The sequence below is a fragment of the Salmo salar genome, chromosome ssa12 (genome assembly GCF_905237065.1).
Source record: "Salmo salar chromosome ssa12, Ssal_v3.1, whole genome shotgun sequence".
NCBI classification, from domain to species: Eukaryota; Metazoa; Chordata; class Actinopteri; order Salmoniformes; family Salmonidae; genus Salmo; species Salmo salar.
The window spans coordinates 48,022,776-48,042,365 of record NC_059453.1 but is presented as its reverse complement, the minus strand read 5'-3'; the positions used below and the strand labels follow the sequence as shown (position 1 = coordinate 48,042,365).

Genomic DNA, 19,590 nt, shown 5'->3' with positions numbered 1-19,590 from the left:
AACACCAGAAAATGGTAAGACCCTCTGAAACTCTCGATGAGTGAAGAAGGTGAAGACTAGACCACCGTCTGCAGCTCTGCATGTAAAGTAGTCTAGGACAATTGACCAAAGAGGGGTAGACAGAACCCTCTCACCACTGTGTGGTACACCTGAAGCATCCATTCTAAGAAAACTCCAGAACAAAAGAAGCCTACAACTAAGAAGAACATTGTGACCTCAGGTGGTTTCAACAGAGAGACGACAGAGAAAGACACCTACAAGTAAATATATGTTACATTTCTAATCCGAATGAGTGGTTGTTAGGGTGCTAAATATTCATATTTACGGTGAGCATAGTTTCCAAATGTATGTACGATAAGTTCACCATCTTTGTCTCTCCCGCGCTTTATCTTTCCCCATCCTCTTTCCATTGTGTAACATGCCATCATATCGGGTTAGTCCACTAAAGGACTGTTTTCATTGCATCGTGTTAGTAATCAATAACCTATACCTTGTGTGTGTATGTGTGTGTGTGTATGGGTGTTTATGTATTTCTGTGTGATTATTTAGTTAATTAGTAAATACATAATTAAGCCAATTTGTGTATCGCTGATTCATCACTTAGGTTAGGGTTTGTGCAGATTTATGAAGTCAACGACGTTCAGAATGAGACTGATATGAGGAAATAATTAATAATTGACTGTTATTGATGTAAGAAATATTTAGATCATCTTTAGAGTTTAAGTCGGGAGATAGTAGCTCTGTAAACAACTTTTCCCGTGGTGCCCCAAATTCCTAATGAGTTAATTGTTATATGATTAATTTAATTGAGTAATAATTAAACATAGTAGGTAATTATTCGATAAATAGCAGTCATCACATTAATGATAGTCAGGTCACGACCCTCTATAGAACAACTTGTCAGATGGTGCATTGAAGACTGAAGTATCCCTGTCCTGTCTTTTCATAATACCATTGCAGATCTACATAAAAGCCCAAAAAGACAGCTGAGGTGTCACTCTTTATTTCTTGGTTCTTCTGTGGTACATATAAATACCGCTACACTTTCCATTTTGCATTGATTCTAAATATGCCCACTTCACTTGCTACACATGAAGCCTGTGACTGTAACGGCAATTTGATTGACCAAGCGTAACAAGCTACACGTGTGAATGCTACAGGTAGTATAAAAAAACTTGTATTATAATATATATCTATATCTATTATAATATATGTCTATCCTTGTAGGTTATGTAGCAATGTCAGTTTTATAAACATTTCGACAAAGCCTTTTCATTGTTAAAAATATACCTATATTTTTCTCTCAAATGAATACTCTCCCAAGTGATCTAATACTAACATCTGTTTGGATATTCAAATAACCGCACCCATCCCTACTATAGACCACAACAAAATACCCAGCTGTAGCCCACCTCCATGATGACAGACAGGTCCTCTCTTCCCTGCCAGTCAGGTTCGTAGACGTCTCTTAACGTCTGGGACAGTCGCTTGGATGTCTCATGCATCACTGTAGAGAAGGACAGAAGGAAAATTGACTGCATTTGCCATAAAAATGTTTGTGGGTAGATAACAAGTGATCTGCTAGGCAAGTGGTGTTGACTAGGCTAGGGGACAGTGTCTGGGGATGTTTTTATTTAATTTTTAATTTTAACTTTATTTATACAGGTTTATTCTCATTGAGATAAATATCTCTTTTCCAAGAGAGACCTGGTCCAATAGCAGCAAGGGGAACAACGTTTCAGACAAACCAAATTACATACACTCACACAACAAAAAACAAAACTATAAAACACACATACAGTACAACAAAAACATATTTCATTTAAAAACAAACATCTTGACTAAAAACAGCTGGCCTAAAAACAATTACACTCTTCTATAATATATACATCGATCAAGTGTTTCAACTCCACCAACGAAACTAGATCACATTTTACAATGTTCAAAAGAGAATTCCAGGACCACGGTGCTAAATAACTAAAACTATTTCTACCATGACCTGTTCAAATATTTGGTACTGTTAGAAGCAAATCAGAATGGGACCGTAATTGATACTTATTTACTGACCTAACTAAAAAAAGAACAGAGATAAAATGGCATTTTACCTAATATGGCCTTATAAATCAGTGTATACCAGTGTTTAAGCCTACGCAAGGTCAATGACGACCAGCCAACAGCGCTGTAGAGATCACAATGTGTTAGACGTTTCTGATTTGTAATGAACCTGAGGGCTGCATGATACAATGAATCAAGTGCTCTCAGGGTAATGGCTGAGGCCTGCATATATATAACATCACTAAAATCTAAAACCGACAGTAATGCACATCGTACCAGCTCATTCCTGGCCTCAAAAGAAAAACAAATCAAATTTATTTTTATATAGCCCTTCGTACATCAGCTGATATTCTCAAAGTGCTGTACAGAAACCCAGCCTAAAACCCCAAACAGCAAGCAAAGCATGTGAAAGAAGCACAGTGGCTAGGAAAAACTCCCTAGGAAAAACTCCCTAGAAAGGCCAAAAACCTAGGAAGAAACCTAGAGAGGAACCAGGCTATGAGGGGTGGCCAGTCCTCTTCTGGCTGTGCAGGGTGGATATTATAACAGAACATGGTCAAGATGTTAAAATGTTCATAAATGACCAGCATGGTCAAATAATAATAATCATAGTAGTTGTCGAGGATGCAACAAGCACGTCCGGTGAACAGGTCAGGAAAAGAAAAACAAGCCTTATGCCGGTAATAAAATCCTATTTTCAGCTTGAGCTTCCTTATCAAGTTGCCTACTAACTAAGGACTCCAGTACCTTTGATAGTACAGACAATTTTGAAATGGGTAGATAGTTGTAAAGTAGAGAGGGATCTCCACCTTTCAGGAGAGGCAGTACAAAAGCAGATTTCCATAACTTGGGGATTTCCTTAACATCAAGTGTAAGGTTAAAAATACATGTTAAGGGGGGAGCAATGATGTCAGCGGCTAGGTGTTGAAGGTGAGGGTCTAGTTCATCAGGGCCAGGGGATTTTTTTCATAAATTTCTTTCAGGGCTTTACACACGATGTAGTATTCACTACATCCCCAGACACTGTCAAGGGTAGTATTCACTACCAAACAAGTTGGGACTACATGAACACTTATTTTCTGCAGCAAAACATTTTGCTACGGTGTACACCAATAAGGATGTGTCTAAACTTCACAGTTCATGCAGCTTTAGTATTCTGATCGTAGTTCTGATCATGGAATTCCGAAGGCGTCATAAGTCTACATTTAAATGTGTCAAACGTGTCCACAGTGTTTCTGGATTCCCTTTTCCCGCTCTATATTCAAATGCCAGTATGCAGTCTACAAACGGTGGAATGGGTTAAATATGATAACACAATTGGCAGTAGCTAACTAGGCAGCTAACTTCTGTAGCTAGCCAGCAAGCTGGCAAGCAATGCTAAAGTGATTGCAAATGGATTAGCATAACTCTAGCCAGCCAAACATTATTTTCTAAATATTAGTTAGCTGGCTAGCATTTGAGTCCAGCAAACACTTTCCTCACACACTTGGTACCTATTTCCTCCGACGTTATAATGAAAAGGTGCCTCGGTCCCAAAATACACATTTTTTGGAGAATTGTGGGAGGGGTGCTGATGACATCGCCCACTGTATGCACTTTCGGTAGCCTGATTACATCAAGACTGAGGAGAAATCCGCACATAATCCATCCCTGACCACCTCCTGAAGGGGTCAGCCAGATCTGAACACAATCAGACCCGTCTTTTCAATGCGATCTTCGTATTCTGATAGCAGAAATCACAGGTAAGTGTCAAGTGTAAACCTAATAAATACAACCTGGCATGACAGAAATCATAATGGAAAGAACATTAAGATAAAGTTTTGGATTTTAGGCACAATGCTACACCTACGCAAGGTCAAAACAACATGGGCTTCATTTGAAGTGGAATGCAAACGGTTGCACAAAAAAAAAAAATATATATATAAAAAAAAACAGTACTAACACAATAATTTCTAGCTCAAATGAATCATACATTCATTTGCTGAGTCTGCCCTTTTTAATGGTCCTCAGTTCTTTGCTTTTATAAATTGACAGTATAGACAGGATTGCAAAAACAAATAATCTAATAATAGATGGAATTCACTTCCCTCTTTACTTTCTCTCCCATGCCACCAGAGAGGATTTGAAAGTATTGTCAGTTTACAAAAAGAGACTTGGGCCAATGTGTCAAATTGAACACATTACTGTACAAAATATAGGCCTACAACTACATCAAAGCCAAAAGAAGAAAAAAAATAGGGTAAAGATTTCTGATCTTGTGGCCATGACAACACAAAGATTGTAGACATTTGGTTTTGACCTGAATATGAATATGGCAGCCTGAACTGCCTAAATTCACAGGGCAACACTAACAGCTAGCAACAATGACAAGAAACTACCTTGTGGGGAATCATAAGTGGCTCGTTTCAGCTAGTTTCATCTTGTTCTTGATACCATGTCTCATTTTGAGGTGTTTTGACTGATTTCATTGGTAATATGGCAAAAAAATTGCTAGCTAGCTAACCAACAATTGTAACAATGTATTTGAGAGACAAGTGCTCATTGTGCAAATGTATTTATGTTTTCAATAAAAATGTGATAACATTTGTCAACATTCTAAGCCAACCCTGCCTGTTTTGCCAGTTTTGTTGTTTAACAACTTAAATTAAGCCACCGGTTATGTAATTGATTTGATTAGACTAATCAGAACCGTAGGTGCTCCTGTGCCCATGAGAAACCTCTGCGATGGAGTGAGATGAAATAGACAACTCAAATAGACAGCTCCTACCTTTCACTGCACGGAAGTACGCTTGGACTTCTTTGAATAGTCTTCCCCCATCATTCTGTTGGTTGAAAAGACAGAAGATTCAATGAGCGAGTTGTTATAGTACATTTCTTACAGTGAGAGCATCCATCAATCAAAGACCCATTCCAGTAGTTGACGTCACCTTTACAGAAGACAAACCTCCAAAAACACTGAAAGAGAAAGACACCAGGATCTTCACAATTCAAGATGTACAATCATACCACAAACAATAACAGCAAAGAATGTACAGTATACATTCTTTACTGTTATTGTTTGTGGTATGATTGTACATCTTGAATTGTGAAGATCCTGGTGTCTTTCTCTTTCAGTGTTTTTGGAGGTTTATCTTCTGTAAAGGTTTTTTAAAGGTGTTTTAAAAGTGACACTGTCCTTTTCGAACAAGGATTACCTTTTGATGCTTCAAGGAGCCAGAGAAACTAACAACAACAAAAATTTTATCTGAATAAGGAGTATATAGTTTTACGCAAGGCATGGTGGACCAACCTGGTCTCAGAGCATTTCATATTATTCTCTACAGAAATCCAAGACACTCCATTTTTTATGATATGTTACCAATTACAATTCGTATTATGTTACCAATTTGCAAAATGTATGATATGTTATGTATTCTGTCTAGGTGGCTAACATTAGCTAGTTCGCTAACGTTAGGTAGGCTTGGGGTTAGGGTTAAGTTTAGGAATTAGGTTAAAGGGTTACGGTCAGGTTAAGTGAAGAGTTAGCTAAAAGTGTTAGGGGAAGGGTTAGCTAACATGCTAAGTAGTTTCAAGGTAATAAAAAGTAGTTTAAAAGTTGCTAATTAGCTGTGATGAGATGGATATACACCCACCCATCCACCCCCATCAACAACCCTCCTTTAATTTTAGCCTTAAGTAACCATCTGTCTTATGTAACCATACCTAACATATACTAAATGGAATAACATATACTAAATAGAGTGTCTCAGATTTACGTACAGAATAATACGAAATGCTCTGAAACCAGGTTGGGTGGACTTGTTTGGTTAATTAAATGCTAGCGGCAATGACTGAATTCAAACTTGAGTTAGTTATGGGGTAAGGTTTGATGTGGGTGTCTCGTGTGTGCTCATAGGTGGGAAGAGTGGCAAATTTGTTTTGACTTTGGATAGTCTATCTCTGGGGATAGTTAGGGACCGTCAATAAATGTCAATGTAAATGGGACAATATTTTCATGTTGTCTCATTAAATGCTGTCAATATTTATATATGAACTTCTACAATTTATAGTTGGTTTAAGATTTTTAAGTCATTAACATTTGGAGATATTGACCTTTAAAATATTGTCCCATGTACATTGTGTAATTTCCTGATGATCCCTAAGCCCAATAGGGATATCAAATGTCAAACCAAATTGACCATGGGCATTATGATCAGCTTACTTGGGTGCTGCCAGCTGTGGGCAGGATTAAAATAAGCCCAACCCACAGAAAACTGTTATGGTACCCTTCCTTTTCTCTTCTCCCAAAACAAATTTTTGGACAAGACTACTTTTTGACCAAAATTAACCCATTCACACTTTGTAGTCCATTTTGACACTAGAATAAATGTTTGACATATCAATGCCACATCGGCCATTTTCCAAACAAGAAATAGCTTTTTAGCGTCAGTCGCTCTTACATTTTTTTAATAAATTGTATATATTTAACCTTTAAGTCAGTTAAGAAAAAAATCTTATTTACAATGACAGCCTACACCGGCAAAGCCCTAACACGGACGACGCTGGGCCAATTGTGCTCCGCCCTATGGGACTCCCAATCACGGCCTGGAATCAAACCAGGTCTGTAGTGGCTCCTCTAGCACTGAGATGCAGTGCCTTAGACCGCTAAGCCACTCAAAAGCCCCTTTAAGACAACTTTTTCTTAATATGTGTTGATTTGGTGAAATGACCCAAAATACAGATATTTAAAAATGCACACAGATCTGAGGGCAGAAACAGTTAACCAGACGTCAGAGAAAGCTCCCTTGCAACATACAGTGCATTCAGAAAGTATTCAAACCCCTTGATTTTTTCCACATTATGTTACGTTACAGCCTTATTCTAAAATTGATAAAAATTATACATTTTTCTCATCAATCTACACACAATTCCCCATTATGACAAAGTGAAAACGGTTTTTAGAAATGTATTAAAAAAAACAAAATACCTTATTTGCATAAGTATTCATATCCTTTGCTATGAGACTCCAAATTGAGCTCAGATTCATCCTTTTTCCATTGATAATCCTTGAAATGTTTCTACAACTTGATTGGAGTCCACCTGTGGTAAATTCAATTTATTGGACATGATTTGATAAGGTCCTATAGTTGACAGTGCATGTCAGAGCGAAAACCAAGCCATGAGGTCAAAGGAATTGTCCATAGAGCTCCAAGACAAGATTGTGGTACAAGCGCAGATCTGTGGAAGGGTACCAAAACACTTCTGCAGCATTGAAGGTCCCCAAGAACACAGTGGCCTCCAGCATTCTTAAATGGAAGAAGTTTGGAACCACCAAGACTCTTCCTAGAGCTGGCAGCCTGAGCAATCAGGGGAGAAGGGCCTTGGTGAGGGAGGTGACCAAGAATCCGGTGGTCACTCTGACAGAGCTCCAGAGTTCCCCTGTGGACATGGGAGAACCTTCCAGAAGGACAACCATCTCTGTAGCACTCCACCAATCATGACGTTATTGTTGAGTAGCAAGACAGAAGCCACTCCTCAGTAAAAGATATGACAGCCCGCTTGGGGTTTGCCAAAAGGCACGTAAAGGACTCTCAGACCATAAGAAACAAGACTCTTTGGTCTGATGAAACCAAGAATGAACTCTTTGGCCTGAATGCCAAGCGTCACTTCTGTAGGAAACCTGGCACCATCCCTAAGGTGAAACATGTTAGTGGCAGCATCATGCTGTGGGGATGTTTTTCAGTGGCAGGGACTGGAAGACTATTCAGGACCGAGGTATATATATATATATATATATATATATATATATATATATATATATATATATATATATATATATATATGAATGGAGCAAAGTAAAGAGAGCTTCTTGATGAAAACCTGCTCCAGAGCACTCAGGATCTCAGACTGGGGTGAAGGTTCACCTTCCAACAGGACAACGACCCTAAGCACACAGCCAAGACGACGCAGGAGTCTCTGGACGTCTCTGAAAGTCCTTGAGTGGCCCAGCCAGTCTGGACTTGAACATCTCTGGAGAGACCTGAAAGTCGCTGTGCAGTGATGCTCCCCATTCAACCTGACAGAGCTTGAGAGGATCTGCAGAGAAGAATGGAAGAAACTCCCCAAATACAGGTGTGCGTCGTACCTCAGAAGACTCAAGGCTGTAATTGCTGCCAAAGGTGCTTCAACAAAGTACTGAGTAAGGGTCTGAATACATATGTAAAATGTGATCTGTTATTTATTTTATTTTTTTAAACCTGTTTTTGCTTTGTCATTATGGGTTATTGTGTGTAGATTGATGAGGAAAACAATTTAATGCATTTTAAAATAAGGCTATAACATAACAGAATGTGGAAAAAGTGATGGGGTCTGAATGCTTTCCGAATGCACTGTTCAAGATGAATCAGAGGACATTTCTATGTGAACACAAAAACAGTAATTTAGCACAGGGGTTCCCAAACTTTTTAACTTGGGGGGCCCCCCTTCCAGCATTGGGGAACATCCCACACCCCTAGCACACGTGCCACGTCTATATTTATGGGAACAAGCACTGTTCATGACAAACTGTTCACACTCCTCTTGCTGGTGGAAAGATTTCTTTGGGGTACTTTTACACCTTTTTCTCCCCCAATTTCGTGATATCCAACTGGTAGTTACAGTCTTGTCCCATCACTGCAACTCCAGTACGGACTCAGGAGAGGCTAAGGTCGAGAGCCATGCGTCCTCCGAAACACGACCCTCCCAAGCCGCACTGCTCGCTTAACCCGGAAGCCAGCCGCACCAATGTGTTGGTGGAAACACCGTACAACTGGCAACCAAAGTCAGCTTGCAGGCGTCCGGCCCGCCACAAGGAGTCACTAGAGCGCGATGGGACAAGGAAATCCCGACCAGCCAAACCCACCCCTAACCCGGACAACACTGTGCCAATTGTGAGCCACCTCATGGGTCTCCTGGTCACGGCCGGCTGTCACACAGCCTGGGATCAAACCCGGGGTTATAGTGACGCCTCCAGCAATGTGTACAGTGCCATAGACTACTGCACCCCTTGGGAGGCCCAAGTGGAGAGAATTGTACAGGTTTGAAGCTAATTTCCTACAATTCTACACGTTTTGTCATGGGGTGCAAAGAAAATGTTGCAGTTTTAAAGCTAGTTGATCTGGACATTTGACAAATTATAAATAGCTCTAAGGTATGCAATAACTAACATGACAAGAGGAAGTGATGTGTCTTGTGCATTCTACTATTACAACTTTCAAGACTAAATTTAAAGCCGGACCCTCACGCCCCACAGTTTAGGAACCACTGATTTAGCAGACAAAACAACCTCTGGTTTTTCCAATGCTTTTTCAAATGAGCGACCAACCAGTGGCTAGTCAGTTGGCCATTTGACAGCATATCAGTCAATGAAATTACATAGAAAAAATAATAATGTAAACAAAAAATGCAAGGAAGGCCACCATTCCTAATGCTCAGAGTTTGGATCCTAAAGTTATCAATGCAAAAAGATTTCATTTGAGTGAATATGGTCCTTATGTGCCTAAAGGCCCACACGGACTGTAAGATTTTTCAGTCTTATGCCACGGCTTTGCTGTCCCAGACAAAATGTACACGTCGTGTTCAGTATGACAGGGTATGTATAGATCTGATGATTATGTACCACTACGTGTGTTGTAAGCTCCGACAAAGTTCTGAAAGTGTCAGAAATGTTGAGCCTTTATCGTGGAGTTTGGCTAGTGTTACGAGCTCATATGAGTCACCAGGGATCGGGTGACTGACCAATAGGAGGAACACTGCAGGCAATGACACCTTGCTGGTGTGTAGTCGTTCTTTCGATGCCATGCTTGATATGCCCAGTTGACGCAGTTGATGTAGCCTACTTTGCTGAAGTATCCTTGCAATGCATGACAATCGCAGAATGTGACGAGAGAACTGAAGCAAATCATATAATCTGGCCAGGTTGATAATCAAGATTTGAATTTGATCACATCGCAAAGTGTGACATGTAACATGTGTGACATGTAATAAAGACTGAATCCGACGTACAGTGTGGGAAGGCCTTTAGGGGATGGAGAGACTTGAGCAACCAACAGTAACAGTCAGTATGACTCATATAGGCCTAGTACAGCATGTTACAAAAAGTGGGCTTATCGATACAAACATCTATTGCATCAGTGTTGCAGTTCATCATGGGAGACAGAAACAGCATGACATTGAAGCAGAGCTTTTCTTCATCAGTACCTGTTGTTTGAGAAGGTTCTGGGAGTACTGTTCAAACTGTTCATCTTTAGTCTCCATGTTCTTCCCCAGCTTCTGCATGACCTATGACAGGACAAAAACAAAAGCAGTTGATATATCCACAGCTTTCTTTCAATCAACATTAATGGGCATGACTCTCTATAATAGGTGTCGTACTGTTGTTCAGGTTGACCTGTGTGAGGTACTAACAATCACCCTTCAAATCAAATCTTATTGGTCACATGCACATATTTAGCGGATGTTATTGCGGGTGTAGCTAAATGCTTGTGTTCCTAGCTCCAACAGTGCTGTAGTATCTAACAATTCACAACAATACACAAATCTAAAATTAAAAGAATGGAATTAATAAATATATAAATATTAGGACTAGCAATGTCGGAGTGGCCTGACTAAAATACAGTTGAATAGAGTATATACATATGAGATGAGTAAAGCAGGATGCAAACATTATTAGAGTGACTAGTGTTCCATTATTAAAGTGGCCAGTGATTTCATGTCTATGTATATAGGGCAGCAGCCTCTTAAGGTGCAGAGTTGAGTAACTGGGTGGTAGCCGGCTAGTGATGGCTATTTAACAGTCTGATGGCCTTGAGATAGAAGCTGTTTTTCAGTCTTTCGGTCCCAGCTTTGATGCACCTGTACTGACCTCGCCTTCTGGATGAGAGCGGGGTGAACAGGCCGTGGCTCGGGTGGTTCATGTCCTTCATGATACTTACAGTATCTAGGCCCTACATTGTATTCCATAATGATCTTACTGGTGTTATGTTCACTATTTTCCAAACCCAGGCCAACAAAATTTATATTATTCCCCTTTCCCAAAAATGACATCTGTTGTTGACCCAAAATGATTGGATGGAACTTGGGCACAATTGAACCGATTTCATCTGTCAGACATTTCAAACCACACTCCCTGTCCTTTTTTGGGGGTTTCAGCAGCAAAGTGAAACTAGCAGAGCAGTACGCCAGCACCAAGGCCAAGTGAACCACAAAACCACCGAGTAAGAGCAGTGAGTGAGAGGAAGTGTATGCAGAGGCAGGAAGTGGAAGATTTTGTGTCCACATGCAACATCAACAAAATGGCATTAACAGACTAGCACAACATTAATGTGGATGCTTTCTGTTGGGATAGACAACTAACTTGATATAGGCTAGTTCACAATAAAAGGTAAATTGAATATTATTTGAACTGTTGTTTTTTTTGTCTTTTGAGGAATTACCCTGGGGTCATTGAGGTATCAACATCAACTACATTCAGTAGGTTATGATTCTTCAAACAGATTAAACTCTCAAACCTGTCTAAAGCCCTTTCACAAGCCATCAATTGCTTGGGTCTGTCAGTGGTAAAGAACACGCCAACAGTCAATAGAGAGACTGTCTGAAGAAATTATATTACTGTCAGGGGCGGAAATCCCGGGGGGGGACGGGGGGGACACGACCCCCCCATCCTGGGAAAAATATGATTTGTCCCCCCCAATATATCACTGAAACATAACTATGTAATTTCAATAATATTAATAATACGCAATGAAAGCAATTGTGCTGATTAGACACTTAATAGCGCGTTCTTAAGTTTCAAAAGATTGCGACCCCCCCACCCTTTGCCTCACAATGGTTTGATCCACTGCCAGTTCCTTAGTTGGCAAGGTAACAGAGGGGTCATATCCACTGTCTGAAAGGCACTCAATGAACGTAACTGACGTGAGGTTAATCCAGTCAATCGCGCACACACACTAGCTGAATATGCAGAGCTAGCGAGCAAATATTAACTATTAAGCTAGCTAGTACCTATTCCATTTATGTGGCCTCGTCAAAGATGGAATCTTTGCTATCGTCAATTTATTCCAAGATCGGCATGCAGATGATGTAAGTTAGTGCTTCAAAGTCCCTGTGATAAGGTTAGCGATAAACTGGAGTCCAAACTGAACAGAACTACACTCTCTTCTACCATTGTCTTAAATATATTTAATGGTCTCGTTGCAAAAGCTAAATTGTCGCAAGGGAACTTTTATTTATTTATTTTATTTCACCTTTATTTAACCCGGGTAGCGAAGATTATAGCAAACACCACTGAAACGGAATTGGTGCTCGCTAGCTTTGCAAATTCAGCTATTGTTGGAAGCCAGCCAATATGAAACAAACTATTAAAATTACAAAAGGTTGCAGCATATGTTGTGTAAATGGTGAACTCATACAGCTGTCAACTCTTGTCATTTTAATCCGTTTCACATTTGCTAGCTACCTTTTAGATCGAAGCCCAAATAGAATGATAAAAGATAAGATGATAGAAGCCCATCTCCTACTGTAAATAACCTACACACTGTGTGTGGGTGTAGCCAGCCAGCCAGGTAGAAAAATGGCAGAAAAATAAAAGACGGACATCAGAGTATTTTTCAGTACACCAAAACGCAAAGTAAGAACCCTAGTAGCCTAATATCTCAAAGACTAGTTGATAAAATGTTCATAAGAAAGAAATGAAATTCTAATGGAAATGTTTCACAATGATGTCATTAGGCAGAGCAGGCAACAGATGGCACACAGACAGCAGAGTTGGGGACAGATATGCAGGGACAGACTGGCAGAGACAGGGAGTCTCAGGTAAGTTTGTTGAGTCTTTGTTTGGCAACATTATGAAAGGTTCTCAATTTTTTTTACTTGTAAAATAGGAACATAATTGGAAAATGCCATGGATACCCCCACTCTCAACTTAAACTGGTGACTGAACTAAGATTTGTTAAAGGCAATGGTATTGCTGTTGTGATTAGTTGTGTAGTTTTGGGTACCGGTAGTTAGGAGTACGGCAAACACCTTATTTCTTTGGTTCCTCAATATACATTTACCATATTACAATGTAGGCTGTGTTACAGCACTACTTTTGGTGTCCCCCTCAGGAATTACTCTTGAGAAAATTTCATGTAATTGTCCCCTCCAAAGTTGATATCAGATTTTCGCCCCTGATTACTGTAGTGGACAATGTAGGCCTACTGTCACCAATATCATGTAGTTCAACTAATAATTTAACTACATTTTGCAGTAGCTTGGTGGTAATTGTTTTCAGTAGTTAATTACTTTTTTTCCTACTGGAACTACACACAACGTTTTTTGCAAAAAGAAAAGATCAGTGAAGTTGGCAAAAAAAATCCTTTATTTTTCGGCATCAGACCTGCCTAATTCGCACTTGAAACATCGTTTTTGTGTTTGATAGGATAAATGACATATTCTGTTAACATATGACCCCAAATTGTTCTGTTCTTGTAATTTATAGTCTGACATTTCTGATCTATACATGATCATTTTTCACAAAGTAGTTTGGATGTAGTTAACTACGTTTTCACAGTAACTTTAGTTAAGTAAACTATATTTTTTTGTAGTGGTAGCTTTAGTGTAGGTTAACTGCTTTTAATGTGAACTAATTGGTAGCTTGGTAAACTATCTTTTCAGAGTAGGTTCCTCCACACTGACCAAAATACATAAACAGGGCCTGGTTTCACAAAAGCATCTTAAAACTAAGTTTATCTTATGGTTCTAATGATGAACTTAGCCTGAAGATGCTTTTTGGGAAACCGGGCCCTGGCCAATAACAGTTAAGCGTCATTAAGTTCAAGTACCCCAAATGACTAAGCTAGTAGTTGTAGAATTGCCTAATGAATTGTGGCAATCTTGATTTCAGGATAACATAGAGATATCACGTTTCACTAACTTGTTGCTTACCTTTTCCTGAGCACGATTCAATGACTTTTGTACTCGTTTGGCAAGAATTCCAGCCCCAGCCCCAATGTTTTGCCCCATCTTGTTCTCTGCCATAGTTTCTTCTTCTCTCACTCTGGTCTGCTAATGCTTCCTCTTGTGAAATCACTGCTCTGGTGCTTATATCTTTGTTGAAGTACTTAGGGGCGGAGAGCAGAAGAGTCAGTACCAATGTCAGACAGGAATCTCTCTCTCTCTCTCACACACATGACTTTGCCATACCCATGTAACATTTGTGTCAGCCTTGTTAAAAAGGTTGCCTTGCAGTGAAACGGACACTAGCTTTCCTAAAAATCAGTCGACAGACATCATGAAACATGTTCCATCCTCTTGTTGAAACTTGTAAACGAGTCAGTCAATTACCCTGCGGCCGGTCTTTGTATGAGTGTTTAAATTACTATTTTATTTTTTACAATATTCTAGAAATCGCTTCCACAGGATAAAGCCTACACTTAACTCATCATGTTAATCCTACCATCGTCAAGGTAGACCGCAGGATGAATACAAAATATTATTTATTATATTGACAAGATGGTTGTCCGCTGTAACCATGTAAATAAGTATTGGCGGGAGGGAATATTCTAGCCCAGTCTTTCCAAAACTCTGTGCTGGTTACCCCAATGGCTGCACGTTTATATTTTTGGCCGAGCACTAGACAGCTGATTCAAATAATCAAAGCTTGATGATTAGTTGATTATTTGGATCAGCTGTGTAGTGCTAGGGCAAAAACCAAAACGTGCACCCCTTGGGGTCCCCAGGACAAAGTTTGGGAAACCCTGTCAGACGAATCTGGCCAATTATCTTTTGTAGAAAACATCAATATACTCGTAACAACCTACCATTGTAAAACTTAAATTTGATCAAATATTCCTCACCTATAAAAATACTGTAGGAATTCACTTTTATCTTGAACAAATTCGACACTCATTATCCCCCCATACAAAACGTCCTTACTTGGTTTGCTTACTTAACATCTGCTTAATCTGCATGGTCAAATTTACGGTGGAATCAACCTTCACCATTTGCCTCTTCCTCTGTGAATACTCACCTGAGAAATATGATACCTTAATTTGTTGTTACATTTTGCCGTAAAGAGCGGCAGGCAGCATCAAATGATGCGTATAGGTAGATGGATAGCCAATCAATGTTTTTTTTCTGTATAGTTTTTTTTCTGGTTCTATGAATGTCAATGATCTAAGACCAGACCCAACTGCTATTGCATTGGTGTCTATGGGAGATATACCCAGTTGTTAAGTATACTGGAACTGACGATTTTCTTCAATGGTAAAAAGCCTAAGTGACCTATCTACATTTATTCACCATCTTTGGTGTCTTTTGCCAATCAAATCAAACTTTATTTGTCACATGCGCCGAATACAACAAGTGTAGACCTTACCATGAAATGCTTACTTTTACAAGCCCTTAACCAACAGTGCAGTTCAAGAAGAGTTAAGAAAATATTTACCAAATAAAGTAAAAAATGATTAAAAAGTAACACAATCACATAACAATAATGAGGCTATATACAAGGGGTACCAGTACCTCACTGCATAGATAATAAACAGCGAGTAGCAGCAGTGTACAAACAAATGGAGGGGGGGGGGGCAATGTAATAGTCCGGTGGCCATTTGATTAATTGTTCAGCAGTCTTATGGCTTGGGGATAGAAGCTGTTAAGAAGCCTTTTGGTCCTAGACTTGGCGCTCTGGTACCACTTGCCGTGCGTTAGCAGAGAAAACAGTCTATGACTTGGGTGACTGGAGTCTCTGACAATTTTATGGGCTTTCCTCTGACACTGCCTATTATATAGGTCCCGGATTGCAGGAAGCTTGGCCCCAGTGATGTACTGGGCCGTACGCACTACCCTCTGTAGCGCCTTACGGTCAGATGCCGAGCAGTTGCCATACCAGGCGGTGATGCAACCGGTCAGGATGGTCTCGATGGTGTAGCTGTAGAACCTTTTGAGGATCTGGGGACTCATGCCAAATCTTTTCAGTCTCCCGAGGGGGAAAAGGTTTTGTCATGCCCTCTTCATGACTTTCTTGGTGTGTTTGAACCATGTTAGTTTGTTGGTGGTGTGGACACCAAGGAACTTGAAATTCTCGACCCGCTCCACTATAGCCCCATTGATGTTAATGGGGGCCTGTTTTGGCCCACCTTTTCCTATAGCCCACGATCAGCTCCTTTGTCTTGCTCATATTGAGGGAGAGGTTGTTGTCCTGGCACCACACTGCCAGTTCTCTGACTCCACCCTATAGGCTGTCTCATCGTTGTCGGTGATCAGACTTACCACTGTTGTGCCGTCAGCAAACTTAATGATGGTGTTGGAGTCGTGTTTGGCCACGCAGTCGTGGGTGAACCAGGAGTATAGGAGGGGACTAAGTACACACCCCTGAGGGGCCCCAGTGTTGAGTATCAGGGGCAGATGTGTTGTTGCCTACCCTTAACACCTGGAAGCAGCCCGTCAGGAAGTCCAGGATCCAGTTGCAGAGGGAGGTGTTTAGTCCCAGGGTCCTTAGCTTAGTCCCAGGGTCCTTAGCTTAGTGATGAGCTTCGTGGGCAATATGGTGTTGAATGCTGAGCTGTAGTCAATGAACAGCATTCTCACATAGGTGTTCCTTTCGTCCAGGTGGGAAAGGGCAGTGTGGAGTGCGATTGAGATTGCGTCATCTGTGGATCTGTTGGGGCGGTATGCGAATTGGAGTGGATCTAGGGTATCCGGGATGATGCTCTTGATGTGAGCCATGACCAGCCTTTCAAAGCACTTCATGGCTACCGACGTGAGTGCTACGGGACGATAATCATTTAGGCAGGTTACCTTCGCTGCCTTTGGCACAGGGACTATGCTGGTCTGCTTGAAACATGTAGCTATTACAGACTGTCAGGGAGAGGTTGAAAATATCAGTGAAGACACTTGCCAGTTGGTCTGCGCATGCTTTGAGTACACGTCCTGGTAATCCATCTGGCCCCGCGGCTTTGTGAATGTTGACCTGTTTAAAGGTCTTGCTCACATCAGCTACCGATGTGAGCAAGACCAGCTGGTGCTCTCGTGCATGCTTCAGTGTTGCTTGCCTCAAAGCGAGCATAAAAGGCATTTAGCTCATCTGGTAGTGTTGCGTCACTGGGAAGCTCGTGTCTGGGTTTCCCTTTGTAGTCCGTAATAGTTTTCAAGCCCTGCCACATCCGACGAGCGTCCGAGCCGGTGAAGTAGGATTCAATCTTAATCCTGTATTGATGCTTTGCTTGTTTGATGGTTCATCTGAGGGCATAGCAGGATTTCTTATTGGCGTCCAGATTAACGTTCCACTCCTTGAAAACGGCAGCTCTAGCCTTTAGCTCGATGCGGATGTTTCCTGTAATCCATGGCTTCTGGTTGGGATATGTACGTACGGTCACTGTGGGGACGACGTCGTCGATGCACTTATTGATGAAACCGACGACTGAGGTGTAATACTCCTCAATGCCATTAGATGAATCCCGGAACATAATCCAGTCTGTGCTTGCAAAACAGTCCTGTAGCGTAGCATCCGCGTCATCTGACCTCGTCCGTATTGAGCGAGTCACTGGTACTTTCCTGTTTTAGTTTTTGCTTGTAAGCAGGAATCAGGAGGATAGAATTATGGTCAGATTTGCCAAATGGAGGGAGAGAGCAATGACTGTATATACAGTATGAATGGACAAAGCCATCAATCACGTGACACCATTCATTCATGTGAAGACTCAATAGCACATTGTAGCCAAATGAAGTCGGTTAAGATGGCGTCTCATGGAGACATAACATTTGCAGTTTGAGCTACAGTTTGAGCTACTCTAGGAAGTGACGTTGCAGCCTAGCTCAGTGCTGCCCCCTCTTATTGAGTAACTCAAGTTGAAGGCTGACTGAGGTACTGCAGGCTGCCATTAGCAACTTAATTATCCTTATAATTTCTATGTGATTTTTAAATATTCGGTTCAAGGACATACGTCTGGCGTATTAGAAGCAATTATTGGTACCTTGATTGTCTTGAAAACTTTTTTATTTACTGGAAGATTGACCGGTCGTCACTAATTAACACAGCCACAGTCATACACCCTGCCTATTTCTACAAATGATCTTCTTAAAATGTGATTTTAAACCTAACCTTATCCCTAACCTTAACCACACTGCTAACCTTATGCCTAACCCTAACCTTAAATTGAGACCAAAAGGCAAAAGAAAAAACCTGGAATTGTGGCTGTGGTAACTAGGGAAAGCAGAATAACCTCAAAGATTGCAATTTTTCCATTCACTGTAATAGGGGATCATGTTTTCTGCTAACAATGCCTGCAGTACTGCGGTCAACCTTGGATTTCCGTAGCTTCAATGAAAGGGGGCAGTCATCATTCTCCCATGGTAACTGTATACGCGGAGAGTGTAAGTGGGTGTTGCGAAATAAGTGGGAGGATCAAAATAAGCTGATCAACATAACTGAAAACATAGCTAATTGGGCAGATTGGTTGCCAAGATCGTTTTGGGTGGCTGCTTAATTGCTATTTCCTTGTAACATTTTAGCTAAGCTGGAGAGGCTGGTTAGGATAATTAACCTGGGAGGTTAGGAGAACTAATCTAGCAGGTTATGAGAACTAACCTAGCAGGATAAATAAAAATATAGGACAAAACACACATCACGACAAGAGACAACACAACACTACATAAAGAGAGACCTAAGACAACAACATAGCATGATAGCAACACAACATGACAACAACATGGTAGCAACACAACATGGCAGCAGCACAACATGGTAGCAGCACAAAACAGGGTACAAACATTATTGGGCACAGACAACAGCACAAAGAGCAAGAAGGTAGAGACAACAATACATCATGCGAAGCAGCCACAACTGTCAGTAAGCTTCAGTCTTTGAATGAAGAGATTGAGATAAAGTTGTCCAGTTTGAGTTGCAGCTCGTTCCAGTCACTAGAAGCAGCGAACTGAAAAGACGAGCGACCCAGGGATGTGTGTGTTTTGGGGACCTTTAACAGAATGTGACTGGCAGAACAGGTGTTGTATGTGGAGGATGAGGGCTGCAGTAGATATGTCAGATAGGGGGGAGTGAGGCCTAAGACGGTTTTATAAATAAGCATCAACCAGTGGGTCTTGCGACGGGTATACAGAGATGGTGTCACATCCTGACCAGTAAAAGGGGTTATTTGTTAATGTAGTTTGGTCAGGGCGTGGCAGGGGGTGTTTGTTTTGTGTGGTTCGGGTTTTTTGGTTTATGTTCTACATTTTCTATTTCTATGTGTTTATCTAGTTGTTCTATTTCTATGTTGGGGTTTTGGTTGGACCTCCAATTAAATCAAATAAAAATCAAATCAAATCAAATGTATTTATATAGCCCTTCGTACATCAGCTGATATCTCAAAGTGCTGTACAGAAACCCAGCCTAAAACCCCAAACAGCAAGCAATGCATGTGAAAGAAGCACGGTGGCTAGGAAAAACACTCCTAGGAAAAACTCGCTAGAAAGGCCAAAAACCTAGGAAGAAACCTAGAGAGGAACCAGGCTATGAGGGGTGGCCAGTCCTCTTCTGGC

The 19,590-nt window shown here is 40.8% G+C and overlaps 1 protein-coding gene across 2 annotated transcripts in view; it reads right to left on the bottom strand.

The window, feature by feature from the left end:
• The window catches only part of bin2 (Bridging integrator 2), a 32,531-nt gene extending 18,250 nt beyond the window's left edge, over positions 1-14,281 (bottom strand). The window contains exons 1-4 of one of the 2 annotated variants that reach the window (XM_014131735.2): positions 13,999-14,281; positions 10,273-10,353; positions 4,823-4,877; positions 1,413-1,507 (exon numbers count right to left, since the gene is read on the bottom strand). In XM_014131735.2, the coding sequence (XP_013987210.1) occupies positions 1,413-1,507; positions 4,823-4,877; positions 10,273-10,353; positions 13,999-14,091 (324 nt within the window). In that variant the 5' untranslated portion in view covers positions 14,092-14,281. 2 annotated transcript variants of the gene reach the window in all.
• Positions 14,282-19,590: the final 5,309 nt, after the last annotated feature.